The sequence below is a fragment of the Microcaecilia unicolor genome, chromosome 3, assembly GCF_901765095.1.
Source record: "Microcaecilia unicolor chromosome 3, aMicUni1.1, whole genome shotgun sequence".
NCBI classification, from domain to species: Eukaryota; Metazoa; Chordata; class Amphibia; order Gymnophiona; family Siphonopidae; genus Microcaecilia; species Microcaecilia unicolor.
In genome coordinates this window covers 32850851-32868237 of record NC_044033.1, presented here as the reverse complement: position 1 = coordinate 32868237, position 17387 = coordinate 32850851, and the positions used below count along the sequence as shown (strand labels likewise).

At 44.1% G+C, this 17387-nt stretch overlaps 1 protein-coding gene across 1 annotated transcript in view; it reads right to left on the bottom strand.

Moving 5' to 3' along the window:
- TTC7A (tetratricopeptide repeat domain 7A) overlaps nt 1–17387 on the bottom strand; it is a 557697-nt gene that overhangs the window by 517595 nt on the left and 22715 nt on the right. The window contains exon 3 of the mRNA XM_030195820.1: nt 6495–6663. Within this exon, the coding sequence (XP_030051680.1) occupies nt 6495–6663 (169 nt within the window). The remainder of the gene's footprint in view (nt 1–6494; nt 6664–17387) is intronic.

Below are 17387 nucleotides of genomic sequence, written 5' to 3'. Positions count from 1 at the left end.
TATTATTATTACAGAAAAAAAAAACGGAAACCCATGAAAACAAACTAGCTGTTATGGTAAAATGGATCATATTTCATAAAATATATCAATGATGCTATTTGCAAATGTCCCCCCAAAATTATTTAAGATGTTTGTGTTAGAGTTTATATTAAATCTCACTGCTTGTGTTCTGGTCTCAGAATGTTGATGACCACAAAATAGCTGAAATCCAAAGATCACTGCGTCTCGGGTCTATGCTCAGCCTGGATGAAAGTTTGATTTGGTTTAGTAGAAGCAGTGGAGGAAATGCAGAATTCCCTGTGGACTGGCTGTCTTGAGAGCCAACTAAAAGTAAACTGCAGCTGTGACAGCCAAAGGCCGTCATTCCACTATTTTAAGATTTCATGTTCCACTGCTATATAGAACATCTACTATAATACAAACAGCTACTAATTAGCCTGTTTTTAAGAACCTTAATAAAACAGTCATCTCTCAAGTAGAAAAAATATATATATAAATATATATATCCTGGGTCTCACTCTCACACCAGCATCCTTAGACACCGACTAGCTTTGAGCAGAATGCAGGCCGGGGCCATTTAAAAAAATCTGGTAGCCGTGGAGGGGCATAATCGAACGCGAACGCCCATCTCCATGGGCGTCTATCTCCGAGAACGGGTATGTGAAGGGGTGGGACAAACTGTATTTTCGAAAAAAATGGGCGTCCATCTTTTTTCCGATAATACGGTTTGTGCCAGCCAAATGCATCGGATTTCTGCGCATTTGAGCCGGGCGGTTTCGTTTTTCAGCGATAATGGAAACCAAAGGCGCCCAGCTCAAAAACGACCAAATCCAAGGCATTGGGTTGTGGGAGGGGCCAGGCTTCGTAGTGCACTGGTCCCCCTGACGTGCCAGGACACCAACCGGGCACCCTAGGGGACACTTGTAACAATTTAAAAAAACAAAGCAAACTACCTCTGAAGTCCATAGCTCCCTTCCCTTGGGTGCTGAGCCCCCCAAATCCCCCCCAAAACTCGACACCATTGCCATAGCACTTATGGCTGAAGGGGGGCACCTAGATGTGGGTACAGTGGGTTTTGGGGGCGGTTTGGAGCGCTCCCATTTACCACCACAAGTGTAACAGGTTGGGGGGGATGGGCCTGGGTCCACCTGCCTGAAGTCCACTGCACCCACTAACAACTGCTCCAGGGACCTGCATACTGCTGTGATGGAGCTGGGTATGACATTTGAGGCTGGCATACAGGCTGGAAAAAATATTTTTTTAATTGTTTTTTTTTTGGGTGGGAGGGGGTTAGTGACCACTGGGGGAGTCAGGGGTGGTCATCCCCGATTCCCTCCGGTGGTTATCTGGTCATTTAGGGCAACGTTTTGGGACTTGTTCGTGAAAAAAAGGGGTCCAAAAAATGTGACCTAAATTCTCGCTAAAAACGCCCTTCTTTTTTCGATTATCGGCCGAGGACGCTCATCTCTCCTCGGCCGATAAACACGCCCCAGTCTCGCCTTCACCACGCCTCCGACACGCCCCCGTCAACTTTGGCCGTTTCCGCGACGGAGTGCAGTTGAAGACGCCCAAAAATCGGCTTTCGATTATACCGATTTGGGCGCCCACGGGAGAAAGACGCCCATCTCCCGATTTGGGTCGCTTTTTGGACGTCTTTGACTTTCGATTATGAGGTGGATAGGGTGTTAGCCAGGGCTTTTAACCCTTTACTCTTTCTTTATTAGTACAGCAAATAAAATTTCACTCTCATGCAACAAAAACTCTAGTCCAGGGCTTCTGCAATCCAAACATCTTTGACGCAACAATCCTTTCAAAAGTAGAACAAATCAATTCAATCCAACAAAATATCTTGAGCAAGTAAGATAGAACCAAACTCAGGGATATGGTGTAAATTGAGTCCAACTCTGTAATTCCTACAGTATGTATATATTTATAGCTCCTTCTGTTCATAACCCATCCTTTCTGTTGTAAAAACAATCTACAGCTATGCCTGCAGCACTGTGCAAGCAATGTATTTTCTGGACCAGACTTCCATATCTGTCCACCTTCCCCCAAAGGAGCACCTCGCAGGGCTCCGACTTTGACTCCAAACAGATTTCTTCCCTGTTCCTACTCTCAAGCTGGGTTCCCCTGCTTTCCACCTACAGCACTCCTCCACTTCACGGTTACTGTTTGGACTGGCAGAAACCTCCCCTTGGCTCAGCCATAGTTTATTGATCCCCATCCAGGACATCCCTCTCCATAGGGTCCTGGCAGGGGTCAGAGATGGGTTAAAAGTATGTAAGTAAAAAGTAAAAGTACTGGCTTCAAAAGCAGTGAAGTAAAAGTAGAACGTCTTATCCAAAAAAAATACTCAAGTGATAAAGTACAGCTCTTAAAACTACTTTTTTTATTACAAAGTAAAAAGTATTCTTAAGTTGGAACACAGAATCTAGTATGTTTACAAGCTAACCGGGGGGGGGGGGGGGGGGGGGGGGGGTCACATAAGGTCCTTCCCTAGAAAACAAACAAACCACCCTGAATATTGCAGTGAGCAAGACATTAATACACCTAGGGGGGAGATGCACTAAAGTCGTCGTTAGAGCCGTTCCGTACCGAGTTCCATAGCGAATCGGTAGGGAACGGCTATGCATGAAGGAAAGGGAATGCAAATGAGCTGCTCGTTGCAGCTCACTTGCACTCTCTAATCCTTCGTAAAACCCATCGGATAACCGGCCCCAATCCTGGAGTTAGAACCTACTTGAGAACTTTGGAGCCTGTTCCCAAATTTCTGCCCTGGGCTCCAACATGTTTAAGGGCCCTGTTGCTGGAAGTCAAGTATTGTCAGTATAATGCAACAGTATCTTGCAGAGCAGAAATATCCATTGGTTTCAAGAGATTGAGAGCCAACGCAGCTAGGAAAATCTTTAGTCTTTCAGCAAGACAAGCTTCTCAAACTCAGATTAATCCAGATTAATACCCTAAGGTTTTCGTGATATTGTTATATCGCCCTATCCTTTCCCCATTGTGACATTCCACTGTTTATACGCTCTAAATGTTGTTTTGACTTGACTTTGTCTTCCCATAACTCCTTATAATGTAACCCATAATCGTACTGTAACACATTGTATTTCCATCATTCACAATGTATTGTAAGCCACACTGAGCCCGCAAATAGGTGGGAAAATGTGGGATACAAATGCAATAAATAATAATAATAATAATAATTGCAAGCAATTTTGAGGCATTATAAAAACACGCTAGAACAAAAGCTAAGGAGTAAGATAAATATTCAATGTTGAAAACCACAGACACGCACATGCACTATCATTTCACACAGCCAGACCGTTCCACACAAAAGGTGTTCTTTACATACCAGTTCAGGGGTTATCTGTTCCTTCACAGAGCTCCCATTCCCCTAACAAGCTGGTGAGGCATGCTGAAAAGAGCAGAAAGCAGCAGACAGACAGCAAGATTATAGAAACATTTGGGAAAGGACTGAAAGCAATTGAGAGAGAGAGAGATCACATTTTCTTCAGTTCAATTAAGTGCAGTTTTATGTTTGGAAAAATGTTTCACAAAACACCAGGGAGAAGCAGTGACCTTATGACTTAAAGTGAAAAATCAGAGATGAACACGAGGGACAAGCATACAGAAGGCAGCATTGGGGGGGGGGGGGGGGGGGGGGGAGGTCTACCCACTTGTGGAATTGATTTGTTTAAATCTCAGAATAGCCTTCTGTAATGTCAAGATGTGATTTGGCATTATCGGAGAACCATTCAACCACAGACAGTGGGTTACATTAAAATTCTGGTGCAGCATTCACTGCTACAAAAGAATAATTTTGTATAGCAGTAAATACATTTTTTTAAAGCTACAAATGTAAAGTAGCAAAGCTACAGAAGGGACTGTCCTTCTATGTTAAACTGTACAGCGCTGCGTAACCCTAGTAGCGCTTTAGAAATGTCAAGTAGTAGTAATGTGCTTCTGTCCTTCCTGTAATGGATTCCCCTCCCCCCCCCTCCGCATTTCAGTTCTGCTGTGTTTTGTCTGTGGTATTCTGGGGGGGGGGGGGGGGGTTTCATGCTTTTTAACAGCTTCCTGTCCTCTCTTCTTATTAATGTTATTTGCCTTTATTTTTTATGTTTCAACTCATGTTTCTTTTTCCTCCACTCCTCCTCAGTCTTCTTTTTTTGGTGGTTGGGGGCACAATCAAAGAGCAGCGGATATGCAGGGCAAGCGCTGGATGCGCCTTTGGCAAAGCTGAGATGACACAGGCAGAGGCCCTGCCAACTCTCCGCCCTGGGTTCCACTGTGCCTAAGACCAGTCCTGCTCCCTCTCTCCACAGCCACATTTCCATCTCCTACACTATCATCACCAAAGTTCTTTCCTTCCTTCCTTCACAAACTCTTTTCAACCAACCTCATCTTTCTCTCCTCCATCCTTCAAAACTCCATTTAACAGATTCTTCAGGTCTTAAATCCTTTATCTTTTTATCCATACTGGCTGCTCCTCTACACTCAGGGGTCAGATGGATGCAATCCCTGGAGCTTACAGAGGCCATTGCTCTATGCTCTGGGGTCACAAAAATGCAACCCACAGAGCAGGGGCATAGCCAGACACCCAATTTTGGGTGGGCCTGGGTCCACGACGGGTGGGCAGAAGAACTCTGCCTTGTCCCACAAGTGATTTGGTCTCTCCCTCTCTTGCCTGCATACCACATGGTCTCTCAAACATCTCCCTTCCCCTGCATTCCTTTTAAATAGCAGATTTTCACTGGCAGCGAGCAGCAACTAAATATACATTGCTCATGTTGGCCCCACAGCCATCCCTCTGATGCAACTTCCTGTTTCCACATAGGCGGGAATACATCAGAGGGAAGGCTGTGGGGCCGGTGCAAGCAGTATCAGTCACTACTCACTGCAGGCGAAGATTTGCTATTTACAAGGTATGCAGGAGGGACAGTTGTTCGGAGTTTTCAGCTGGTGGGGCTTGGGGATCCCTTCCAACCACATCATAGGTGTGCTGCTACTGGGTGGGTCCAAGTCCAAAGTGGGTGGGCCTGGGCCCACCCTAGGCCATGCCATTGCCACAGAGACACAACGGTGACTCCTCTGCCCTCTTGGGCCTCCAGGCAGCTATCCACTGATGGATAGCTGAAGTATGAAGGAAAGTTATCAAACAGCGTGTAGCTACTGAATCAACTAGAAATGGTAACGGTGTACCTGCTATAACCAAGGTAAGGAAAAGTTCTTCTAACCTTCCCTTAACTCGCATTGCCGTGGGTTCCCATAGTACCGCCCCAACTGTTCCTCCAGGGGTGAATAGAATAAGGGGAACCAGGTGGCACAGCCATAATACTAGCTGCACTTAATACCAGTGGCGTAGCCACAGGTGGGCTTGGGTGGGCCAGGGCCCACCCAACAGTAGCACATGTTTAGTGGTAACTGGTGAGAATCCCAAGCTCCGCCAGTTGAAGATTTCCCCCTGATGGTAACGAAAACGCTACTCTCCACGACACCTGCGCATGCTCAGTTTTCAGTGCATTCCTGTTGCCAAGGTGGAAAGAAGCGTTTTCCCACCAGCTGCGATTTTTTTTTTTTGGGGGGGGGGGGAGGAGAACACTTGGTGCCCACCCAATTCTTGCCTAGGCCCACCCAAAATCTGTTGTCTGGCTACGCCCCTGCTTAATACAATTCAAGAGATTTGATAAAGTACAAAAATGAAAGCAGACCTAGTGCAGTAGGGAACAGTGAAATCAAGAAACAGGCATACTGATCTTTTGAAGGCTTCAACTAGGACAAACACTTGACCTAATACTGGTTATATACTGCGAAGTTCTCCGCTTGATAGATGCACATTTAAACTACAGCACACACACACTGATAATATGGCCTTATGTGCTAGACTGGCTACAATGGAAACTGGACTCCTCCATGTAAACCAGGTCTCAACTTGTAGCCGCAGCAGCACCTGAACCTGCCAAGCCAAGCTCCTCAGCTCCACAACAGAGGAGAACATGTTGGAGGGTAAGAGGGTAGCCTACCTTTTCGTGATTCTAGCACTCTTCCAATCACCAACTTTGGAAAGTGGGAAAAAAAATCCTGATGTCCCCAAGGACCTACTTCCACATAAAGTTTGGCTGAGCTAGATCTGGCCATTTCACAATTTGGGGAGTGGGGGGAGGGGGGTAGGAGACATCAAGCACAAACCATATATATTTCTTAAGGAAAAATGCTGACCTGTCTCCCCTAATTCACTGCTGCAAATCATTCACAAGCCTAGGACCTGTCATTTCAGACTTACAAAGTGGAGAGGAAGGACACACAAAAACACAACCCACAATAAGCGTAGACATTCAGTGCCATGTGAAATGCCAATCATCGTACAGACAGAAGCTACAAACCATTTTTTTTACACCTTTTTCTTACGTACACATATGACTGAGCAAACATTGTAAGCTACACATCTCCTCCTGACACAGGGCAGCATTGGCATGTAGAAAAACGTTTACCTTTAATAACGAAAGCTTCAGTCACAAGGCGCATCTGATACAAGGGCTCGTCTTCAACAGCGAGGTCGTCAACTCCTGCACGGGCATACATGCTGACAGCATCTCTGTATGAGCCCTCAACGTAATGCAGCTTTCCTAATATCAGCATAGCTTCTGTCATATACTTTGGCTGTTAAAAACATATATATGGCATATTCAGTGCCTAAGTATTTGGAAACATTTAAGGAACATTTTTCATATTTAGCGTAAAGAATTCTTTTCTGCAGGATAAAGTGAAGATACTTACCTGTAGCAGGTATTCTCCAAGGCCATATATACTCACATGTGGGTAACGCGTACTGCGCTGCCCAGTCCAGAGCTTGAAAAAAGCTTAGTATAGCTTTAAGAGCACACACCGCACTCCCACCGCACATGCGCGAGTGTCTTCCTGCCCTCCGTAGGAGAGCAGGACATAAGTACATAAGTACATAAGCACTGCCACGCTGGGAAAAGACAAAAGGTCCATCAAGCCCAGCACTCTGTCTCCGACAGCGGCCAATCCAGGCCCAAAGAACCTGACAAAAACCCAAAATTTAATAACGATCAATGGACTTTTCCTTCAGGAATCTGTCCAGACCCCCTTTAAACTCAGCAAGGCCAGCTGCCGTCACTACCTTCTCCGGCAATGAGTTCCAGAGTCTAGCCACGCGCTGAGTAAAGAAAAACTTTCTCCCATTTGTTTTAAACCTACCACATTCTAATTTCATCTTGTGTCCCCTGGTTCTATTATTTTTAGAAAGCGTAAACAAACGCTTCACATCTGTCCGCTCTACCCCACTCATTATTTTGTAGACCTCTATCATATCACCCCTCAGCCACCTTTTCTCCAGGCTAAAGAGTCCTAGCCGTCTTAACCTCTATCAATACAATAATAAAGCAGAAAGACAACTACAAGTGGAGGCAGGATGGTATGTGCAAATATTTGACCTGCTGTCCTCAGAGAACACCTGCTACAGGTAAGTATCTTCACTTTCTCCGAGGACAAGCAGGTGAATAATTCTCACATGTGGGAATCCCTAACTACAAGGCTCACCAAAAACAACCACCATTGTCAAAGGAACCTTGCAATGGTGAGGTCAAAACACAGATTATCCTGAAACTATACGTAAACAGTGTGAGAGTGCAGCCTGAAACAAAATAAAACGGGCCTAGGGGAGTGGAGTTGGATTCTAGACCCCAAACAAATTCTGCAGTACTGTCTGTCCAAACAGACTGTCACATCAGGTATACGGCTTAAGGCAGTAATGAGATGTGAATGTGTGAGCTGAAGACCACACTGCAGCCTTGCAAATTTCTTCAATGGAGGTTGACCTCAAGTGGGCTACCGACACAGCTCTGACTAACATTGTGAGCCCTGACATGATCCTCAAGGAACATCTTAGCCTGGGAGTAAGTGAAGGAAGTGTAATCTGCCAGCCAACTGGAAATGGTGCATTTTTCGATGGCGAGCCTCATCCTGTTTGGGTCAAAAGACAGCTGGGTGGACTGTCTCTGAGGCCTAGTCTGCTTGAACTATTCTAGGCAAAGTATAGCTTAGCTAAACAGCCAGCTAAACCATCCCCAAGTAGAAGCTTTACCAGTAGACTCAATTCAAATCTTCTTTACTGTAGTACTCATAACAAACAAAGAAAATCCAACTTACAGTTTCTTTGCTTAGAAGAGAATTGTTGCCTTCTGCACACAGAGTCTGTATCTACCCTCCCCAGAGGCAAGAAGATGGCCAGAACCTCAGCCCAGCTGAGAGGAAAGCAGTAACATGCAAAGGAAGAAAAAAAGGGAGAAACTCAGGGAAAATAAATGGGGAATGACTTAGGAAAACAATGAAAATTCTTGATGGAATTACAGTAAATTAAGGAGGGATCAGTCCCCTAGGACAGCTGGTGATCACTAAGGCAAGCAAGGAAGACTGGGCTCTCCCACACAGCCCGCAGGTGCAGAGAAGAAGGGCAGGCCCTAGCTCAGACCTATGAGCCAATAAGGAAAGCTCAAAAGGAATCAATCACTTGATACTGCAAACTATAGGAAAAGCAGTCCTAATGCACAGTGCTAACTATTACACAGATAATGCAAATAAATACAAATAACAGTCATATTAAATATACAATATACCCTACCTCCATGAATATGGAGGCAGAACACCGCTCCAAGTAAAAGGCCAAAGCTCACTTGCAGTCCAAGGTCTGCAGTGCACTCTCGCCAGGATGGGCATTAAGTCTGAGAAAGAATGTTGGCAAAACAACTGACTGGTTCACATTGAACTCCGACACAACCTTAAGCAGGAGCTTAGGATGCATGAGGAGGACTACTCTGTTCTGATGAACTTGGTATAAGGTGCATCCACTACTGAGGCCTGAAGCTCACTGACTCTGCGAGCTGAAGTAACAGCTACAAAAATATGACCTTCCAGTTCAAGCACTTCAAATGAGAGGGAATCAAGTGACTCAGAAGGAGCTTTCATTAGCTACCTAACAATGATGTTGAGGTCCCATGACACAGGTGGAGGTTTGAAAGGGGGCTTTGTCAACAGCAAACCTCTCATAAAGTGAGCTAAAGGCTGTCCAGAGATGGGCTTACCCTCTACATGTTGATGGTAAGCACTAATTGCACCAAAAGGTGAACCCTTACTGAATTGGGTCTTGAAGCCAAAGTTAAAAAGGTATAGAAGGTATTCAAGCAGAGTCTGTGTAGAGCAGGAAACGGATAAAGTAGTCCGTGAAACTTTAATTTCTATTCATCTATGACAAATGCCCAATCAATACAACTAATATTCACATATATGCGTTAACAACAGACGCAGGACAAATCTGATCTGTTCTATGAAATCCACAAAACATGCAAAGATAAACTGATAGTCACAGGTGACTGGAACACAAAATTTAGGAACAAAGACAATGACCAAGTGATTGGAAAATACGGGCTTGGCAAACAGAAAAAGAATTGGAGAATGTTTGATTGGTCAAACATCTTCTTCCAAACATGGATTTCACCCAATGGTTTGTACAAAATTCAAATGGATTACATTAGTGGAAGTCAAATTCTATGGTAACTAATGCAAACCTCTATGAAACACACAGCTATTAACAGCTGTGCGTTTCATAGAGGTTTGATTTGTTACCACAGAATTAGAATTCAGAGGCAAACGTTGAGTGGATCAATTTGCATTAGTGGAAGTCAGTAATGAAAAGCTCAATAACACCAAAAACAAAACCTGGAGCTAACTGTGGTACAGATCACCAGCTACTAGTATGCAAACTTAAGCTAAAGCTGAAAAGAGCAAGCCAGTCATGAATGTAGCAAAGTATGGTTTTAAAAATATATCACCAAAACTTAAAGACCACCTGTAAAATCAATGTGTCACACTGGATTCTAACAGTATCAGAAGAGTTATGGGAAGACATCAAGTAATTTGTAGTACAAGAAAGTGAAAAAGCAAAAACAGCGAAAATGGATGACCAAAGAAACACTCAAAATTGCTCAGAACCACAAAGAGGTTAAAGCAGAAGAGAGAGAGAGAGAGAGAGAAGGAGGCAGTTATATAGTCAAAATTTCCAAATATGCTACAAGACAAAGAAGGACTACCACATGCAAGGAAACGGTGTCAGAAGATGTTAGAGGAAAAACAAGGAAGACAGTAGAAAAGTAGAAGATGACACATGACATGCTACATGCTACATGCTACAAAACGGACTCTTCCCAGAAGAAAAAGGAAAAATCTTACTCACACCAATTCCCAAAGACACAAAGAAAAACGCGAGCGAAATAACCAACTACAGGCCAATAGCATCCATACCACTAATAACCAAGATAACAGAAGGTGTGGTAACTAAACAACTCACAAGCTACCTAGACAAACATTCAATACTGCATGATGCCCAATCAGGATTCCGTTCAAATCACAGCACAGAAACAGTATTAGTCACCCTTATGACTAAATTCAAACAAATAATCGCAACGGGCAACAATATACTCCTCTTACAATTCGACATGTCAAGCGCCTTCGACATGGTTGACCATGGAATCCTACTACACATACTTGAATACTTTGGCATCGGAGGAAACGTCCTGAATTGGTTCAAGGGGTTCCTAACCCTGCGCTCGTATCAAGTCACATCAAACTCAACCAAGTCCAAGGCATGGATACCGGAATGTGGAGTCCCACAAGGATCACCTCTATCGCCAACCATATTCAACCTAATGATGATCCCTCTAGCAAAACTCCTATCAAAACAAAACCTAAACCCATACATATACGCCGACGATGTGACAATATACATCCCATTCAAACAAGACACCAAAGAAATCTCCAACGAAATCAATAAAAGTCTACATATCATGAACACATGGGCAGATGCATTCCGCCTGAAACTAAACGCGGAAAAGACCCAATGTCTGATACTCACCTCCCAATACAACACAACCGAAGTCAATGTGATAAACACACCAAACCTAAAACTTCCAATCTCAGAAACGCTAAAAATCCTCGGTGTGACAATCGACCGCCACCTAACACTTGAAACTCACGCAAACAACATAACCAAGAAAATGTTCTTCAGCATGTGGAAATTGAAAAGGATAAGACCATTCTTCCCTAGATTCGTCTTCCGCAGCCTAGTGCAATCCCTTGTCCTCAGCCACTTGGATTACTGCAACTCATTATACGCAGGCTGCAAAGAGCAAATACTGAAGAAGCTTCAAACAGCCCAGAACACAGCAGCCAGGCTCATCCTCGGAAAACCTAAATATGAAAGGGCAAAACCACTGCGTGAGAGGCTACATTGGCTTCCACTCAAGGACCGCGTTACTTTTAAAATTTGCACGTTAGTCCATAAGATTATTCACGGTGAAGCCCCAGCGTACATGACTGATTTAATAGACCTACCACCCAGAAACGCCAAAAAATCATCCCGAACTCACCTCAACCTTCACTACCCAACTTGCAAGAGGTTGAAGTACAAGACGATACACGCGTCAACCTTTTCCTACATGAGCACTAAGTCTTGGAATACACTACCGCGCAACCTAAGAACGATTAGTGAACAAGCCTCCTTCCGTAAACTACTGAAGACTCACCTATTTGAACAAACTTACGGAAAGAGCCAAAACACTTAGAAACCACACTCATTGGTCACCAACTCAACACACATCCACTTCCGATCCCCCATCCCTCTATCCTGTCAATCATTCACTCACTCATGAAACAAAGTACATTATATACCAGGTTTCTAACAATGCCCTTTTTCCCATTGTCTCCTTCTAATGTTTCCATGTTGATGTCCCATTGTTATACTCCTATTGATATTCGAATGTCTCGCACAACTCTGTTCAATGTAATCCATAACTTAGTCGAATCAAATGTATTTCTATTATTCATGTCTTATTGTAAGCCACACTGAGCCCGCAAATAGGTGGGAAAATGTGGGATACAAATGCAATAAATAAATAAATAAATAAATAAATGACCTTCAGGCAAGGAGTTATGAAGGTCGTGTGTCATAATCCAAGAAAGACACCAGAGAAGTAGTGTCATAGGGGAACTTCCTCTTTTTTTTTTTTTTTTGTTTCTTTGGATACTAGAGGAAAAACAAGATCAGCTTTCTTAAAAACTACAAGTCTTAAAGAGAAAATGTTAAAAGAAGTTCAAGGATCCAGGGGCAGACTGACCATTCAGGCAACCGGGCAGTGCTTGAAGATCCAGAGGCTCTAGGAGGTTCTGCCCACCCTGGTCCTAGCCTTTAAAGGCGCACCGCTGGTGATTGTTACACTCTGTTACACTCCTCCAGAGGTGCAGCCTGCTTGCGCAGGGTATGGGCATTTGAGGATGCAGCGGCTATCTTGGATGTGGGATAGGGCAGCCATCTTGGAGATGGGCGTCTCAGGTTGTGGCAGCCATCTTGAAGTTGGGCAGCTTCAGGAAGGAAGCCCATATTTGGGCATAGAGCATCTCCTCTGATGGGGGCAGCCATCTTGGAACAGCTGCACATGTTTGAGCCTAATTCCTACACTATTTAAAGCCCTGCCACCAGTCCTTCCATGGTTTGGCGTCTAGTGCTTACAGGTTGTGGTCTACGTCTGTGTTCTACAGCCGGCTATCTTTGTTCCTGTGATTTCTGTGTACCAAACCCTGGATTGTTGCCTGACTACGCGCTGTGTTGCTGCCTGCCTAGACCTCGGACTGTTTTTCTGACTATTCGATGCGCTGCTGACTCCTTTACTCCTGGACGGTGTCTGCTCTTCCTGCCTGTCGGGTCAGTGGCCGTGCAACCCCACCGGTTCCGGAAGTCCTGGTAGCCGCCTGCACCTGGGGGCTCAACTCCCGGGGAACAGCGGTCGCTTCTCAGGTGAAGCTAGGGGTTGTCTGGCTGCCTGACCGAGTGCGATATCACTCCATCGTCACCGTGTTCAGTTGGGGCACAAGGGCTCACATTCCCAGACATAACAGTGATCTAGTGGCCTCTGCAGGAGGGAACATGTTCTTTCCTGCATGTTGTGCTGCTGCTATTCCCCCTGCCTCGAATCACCGTATTTTAAAAATGGCAGCCGAGACTCCCGAGACCCGTTAGACTACCACGTGAAGTCTCGGATGCTATTTTGAAAACACAGCAACAATGCAGCAGGCAGGAAAGAACATGCTTCCGACACCCTCCCCCCCCCCCCCCCCCCCTCCACAGAGACCACCAAGGTCCTACAGGTGGGGCTAGGGCAGAGGGGGCATCAGCTGTGGCAGTAGGGGAGGCAACAGCGCGGCAGTAGAGGGGTGTCGGCAGGGGCTGGGTGGGGGCCCAGACCATCCTCAGTGCCCAGTGTCTGCACCTGCAAGGATCCATGTTGAACAATGCTGAAAAGACCAAGAAAAGCTGGAAAGAATATACGGAGTAATTATATACCATAAATGCCAAGTGGATCAAGAGACATTTCATCCCACACCTTACAATTAGGAACTACTGGTGATGAAGGGGAAAAAGAAAAAAAGCCAAACCAGCACTGAAAAAAAACTTTATCGAAGAGCAAAGCACCAGGCATTGATGGCATGCTCACTGAAATAATACAACAATCAGATGTAGTTCTTACACTCTATATTTCTTTGGCATGATTCTGAACAAGCTTGCCCTTCTCCAACTAGAAATTTTCATTGCGCAGTCAAACATCCTCCACCCACTTCAGGCTGGCTTCCATACTGGCTGCAGAACTGAAACTACTTTTTTCTCTGCATGATACCATTTGCATGGCTTTGGATCAACGGTACTCTGTCATCATCGCTTCCCTTAACTTAACCTCTACCTTTGACCTGGTTGATCACTCCCTTCTTCTGAAACACCTCCGTTCTATTGGTATTTCTGGTACTGTCTTCTCTTGGTTTGTTAGCTCTCTCTGATCGCTCCAATCAGCTCATCTACTCTGACTCCCGCTCTGGAACCTTCCCTGTTCTCTCTGGTGTTCCCCAGGACCCCATTCTTTCCCCTACCCTTAATATTTTCCTTGCCCCTCTTCTATCATTCAAGAACAGGGTTGTCTGCCATTCTGTCATGCAGATGACATTCAAATTCTATACCGCACCCTGACCCCTCTGCTCCCCCTACCACTCTAAACTCTTACCTTGCTGGCATCTCAGCCTGGTTGAAGGACAATGACCTCTTTCTCAACCAGTCCAAATGCAAATCTATTGCGTTTTGCAGCCCACATTCCGCTATGCCTTCTGCCCCTATACTGGGCAATAATCCACTCCCTTTTCGTGATTCTGTCAGAATCCCGGGAGTTGTCTTTGACTCGAAACTCATCTTTAAACCACAGATCAAAAATATTATTAAATCTTCCTTCTTTGCTGTACACCGCATTCGTTCAGTTAGTCCTTTTCTCTCTTCTTGTTCATCCATTCCCTTATTCAGGTCTTGGTTACTATTCACCTCAACTACTTTAATTCCCTTTAAGCAGGTCTCCTCTTACACTCTAGAACGTCTTCAACTGATCCAGTCTTCCACCGTCACACTCAACCACCAAGCACATTGCTTTGACCATGTCACGCCTCTTCTCAGGCATGAACATTGGCTTCTGGTCTCTTCTCTTATTCACGATAAGTTACTCATGCTTGTCTTTAAAGGTCATTTCCCTAACACCCCTACTTATACATAAACTTAATCCCCTATTTGCCGGATCATCATCTCCATTCATCCTCGGGCAATCTTCTTTGTATTCTGACTCCTCCTGCTCACCATCTGTCACTCTCTCATGGCATGGCTTGCTATTTACTTAGGTCCCAAGCTGTGGAACTCACTTCCCTTTGAGAGTCAGCATGCCTCTTCCTTCATTCAAGCCTTTGCTCAAAACCTTCCACTTCTCATCCTCTTTTCCCTCTACATTCTCCTAGCATCTTTATTTTGCTTTTCCAACCTATCCCCCTCCACCAGTATAGTCGCTTGGCTTTGTTTTGCCATTGTAAACCGCTTAGTCTCCTGTTTGGGATCAATTTTGCAGTATGTCAAATGACTGGAAAAAAAATTAAAATAGACTTACAAGTTTCTGCAAGAAAATCTGGAAGACACCATTATGGTTGACGAACTAGATCTGTGTTCTTAGCAATACTGATCAGACAGAAGGATTGTAGAAGTTAGTTACACAATTGCTCTTATCCCACATGCCAGAAAGATTCTACTCAAGATCATTCAGTGGCTATTACAATCATACCTGGACCAAGAACTGCCTGAAGTAGAAGCAGAGTTCAGGAAAGGGCAAGGATGCGAGATGAATTCTTGACAAAAGAATGCCAAAAGAATATCTACATGTTTTCCATTGACAACAGCAAGTCCTCTGTGTAAATTATTTTTTTTTTAAACCTGGATTTGAAAGGAGTGGTGGGCAGCATTTATGGAAGAACACCTGCCTACGATGTCATCTCTAAGGACCAGTAAAGCACAAAAAGGAACAAGTCTTGTGGCACATGGCTGTAGGTGCATGTCCAAACAGGCACACCTTGCCCCTATGGAGCCCCTCTGAAGGTCCAATAGAGCTGGAAATGTATTTAACACATTTGTACCCCACATTTTCCCACCAATTTGCAGGCTCAATGTGGCTAACATCAAACCGTAAAGGCAGTCGCCAATCCGGCAACTATACAAACAACATAGTGTAGAGGACAGGGGGATCAAAAAAACAGGGTATAAGGGCAAAAGGTGAAAGGGTAAAAGTGGCCAATAAAGGTCCATTAATTTGCTGTGTTGCAGAATATAAGGACTTATGTTGGATCCTTGGGGTAGGCCTTTCCGAATAAGCTGGTCTTGAATGATTTCCTGAAATTAAGATGATTGTGGATTGTTTTCACAGCTTTTGGCAGTGCATTCCATAGTTGTGTACTTATAAAGGAGAAGGTGGATGCATAAGTGGATTTATACTGGAGATCGTTGCAGTTAGGATAATGGAGGTTTAAGTATGAACGGGATGATCTGGATATGTTCCGGGAAGGTAGATTAATTAGGTTTGTCATGTATCCATGGGCTTCTCCGTAAAAAATTTTGTGGACTAGGCTGCAGATTTTGAAGGTGATACGTTCCTTAATTGGAAGTCAATGCAGTTTCTCTCAAAGGGGTTTAGCACTATCGAATTTGGATTTTCCATGGATTAATCTGGCTGCTGTGTTTTGGGCGGTCTGTATTCCGTTGCAATAGTCTAAGTGGCATAAAACAATTGTACTAGATTACGAAATACTTTTCTCGAGAAGAAAGGTTTAATCCGTTTAAGTTTCCACAATGAAAAGAACATTTTCTTTGTAGTGGAGTTTATTTGGCTTTCGAGTGTTTAGATTGCGATTTTTAGGCTCTCAGAGATAGTAAGGGTAAGATTTGGGGTGTTTAAGGTTGAGGGTTTGAACTTATTGAGGACTTTGACCTTATTTACTGACATTAATGTGCTCTATATTTTTGTACTATTGGAAAGCATGAGGGAAAAGTGAAAACAATGTACTGCTCCTGTTTGGATAAGGATGTTGTTGCACATTCTGAGCAAGTTGCAGTGTCTACTCCGAGTCTAGATACTTCGCTATCTGAGGGGGTCTCCCTGAGTTCTGTGGAGTTGACTTACTCCCTCACGACTGCAAGACCAGGTTCCAGGTTTTCCTGAGCTAGGATCTCAGTCTTCTAGAACTCCCAGTATTGGGCCAATTAGCTCTCCTACACCAGTGAATATTGCTGTATTGTTACCTTTGGTTGATACAGTTCAGACTTCATCTGTTTCTAACTAGGAGGTTTCTCTCACAGATGTCTGGACATTATCATCTCAAATGGAGTCTCTGTTGGAGACATCTTTGGTTCCGCTGGCTGGATGTCTTTAAGCAAACTGTGGATAAGTTAACAGAACTAGACACCAGACTTAGGGGTGTGGAAAGTCAGATGTTAAAAACTGAAGCTCAGATTAGAACTTTGCAGGTATTTAGTACCTCTGCAATAAAAAGTTTTAATGCTTCATTGAAAGATGGAAAATATTTTTTTTTGGGGGGGGGGGGAATCAAAATAGATCAAGGAATCTGCATTTTCTAAATTTTAGCAAGTGTCATTTACTATTTGCAGAGATATTGCTTAGAGGTTTTATTATTGTCAAATTTGGAAACTATTGTCCTTTTAAAACTATTATTTATCAGTATCAAAATTCAGTGGAATGTAGCAGAGGGAGGTTTTGATGACTTGATTCTTTTATGTTGACAGACTTTTTGGAATCATTGCAAGATATTATTGGAACTCTGGCTACTCTCTTGGCCACATTCCACACTGACTTGGATAGAACCTTGGTCCTGAAGTCTTATTTTAGGACCAAGGATCCTCTCTCTTTTGTGGATTACAGGTGCAGGTACTTTCTGACGTCGCCAAGACT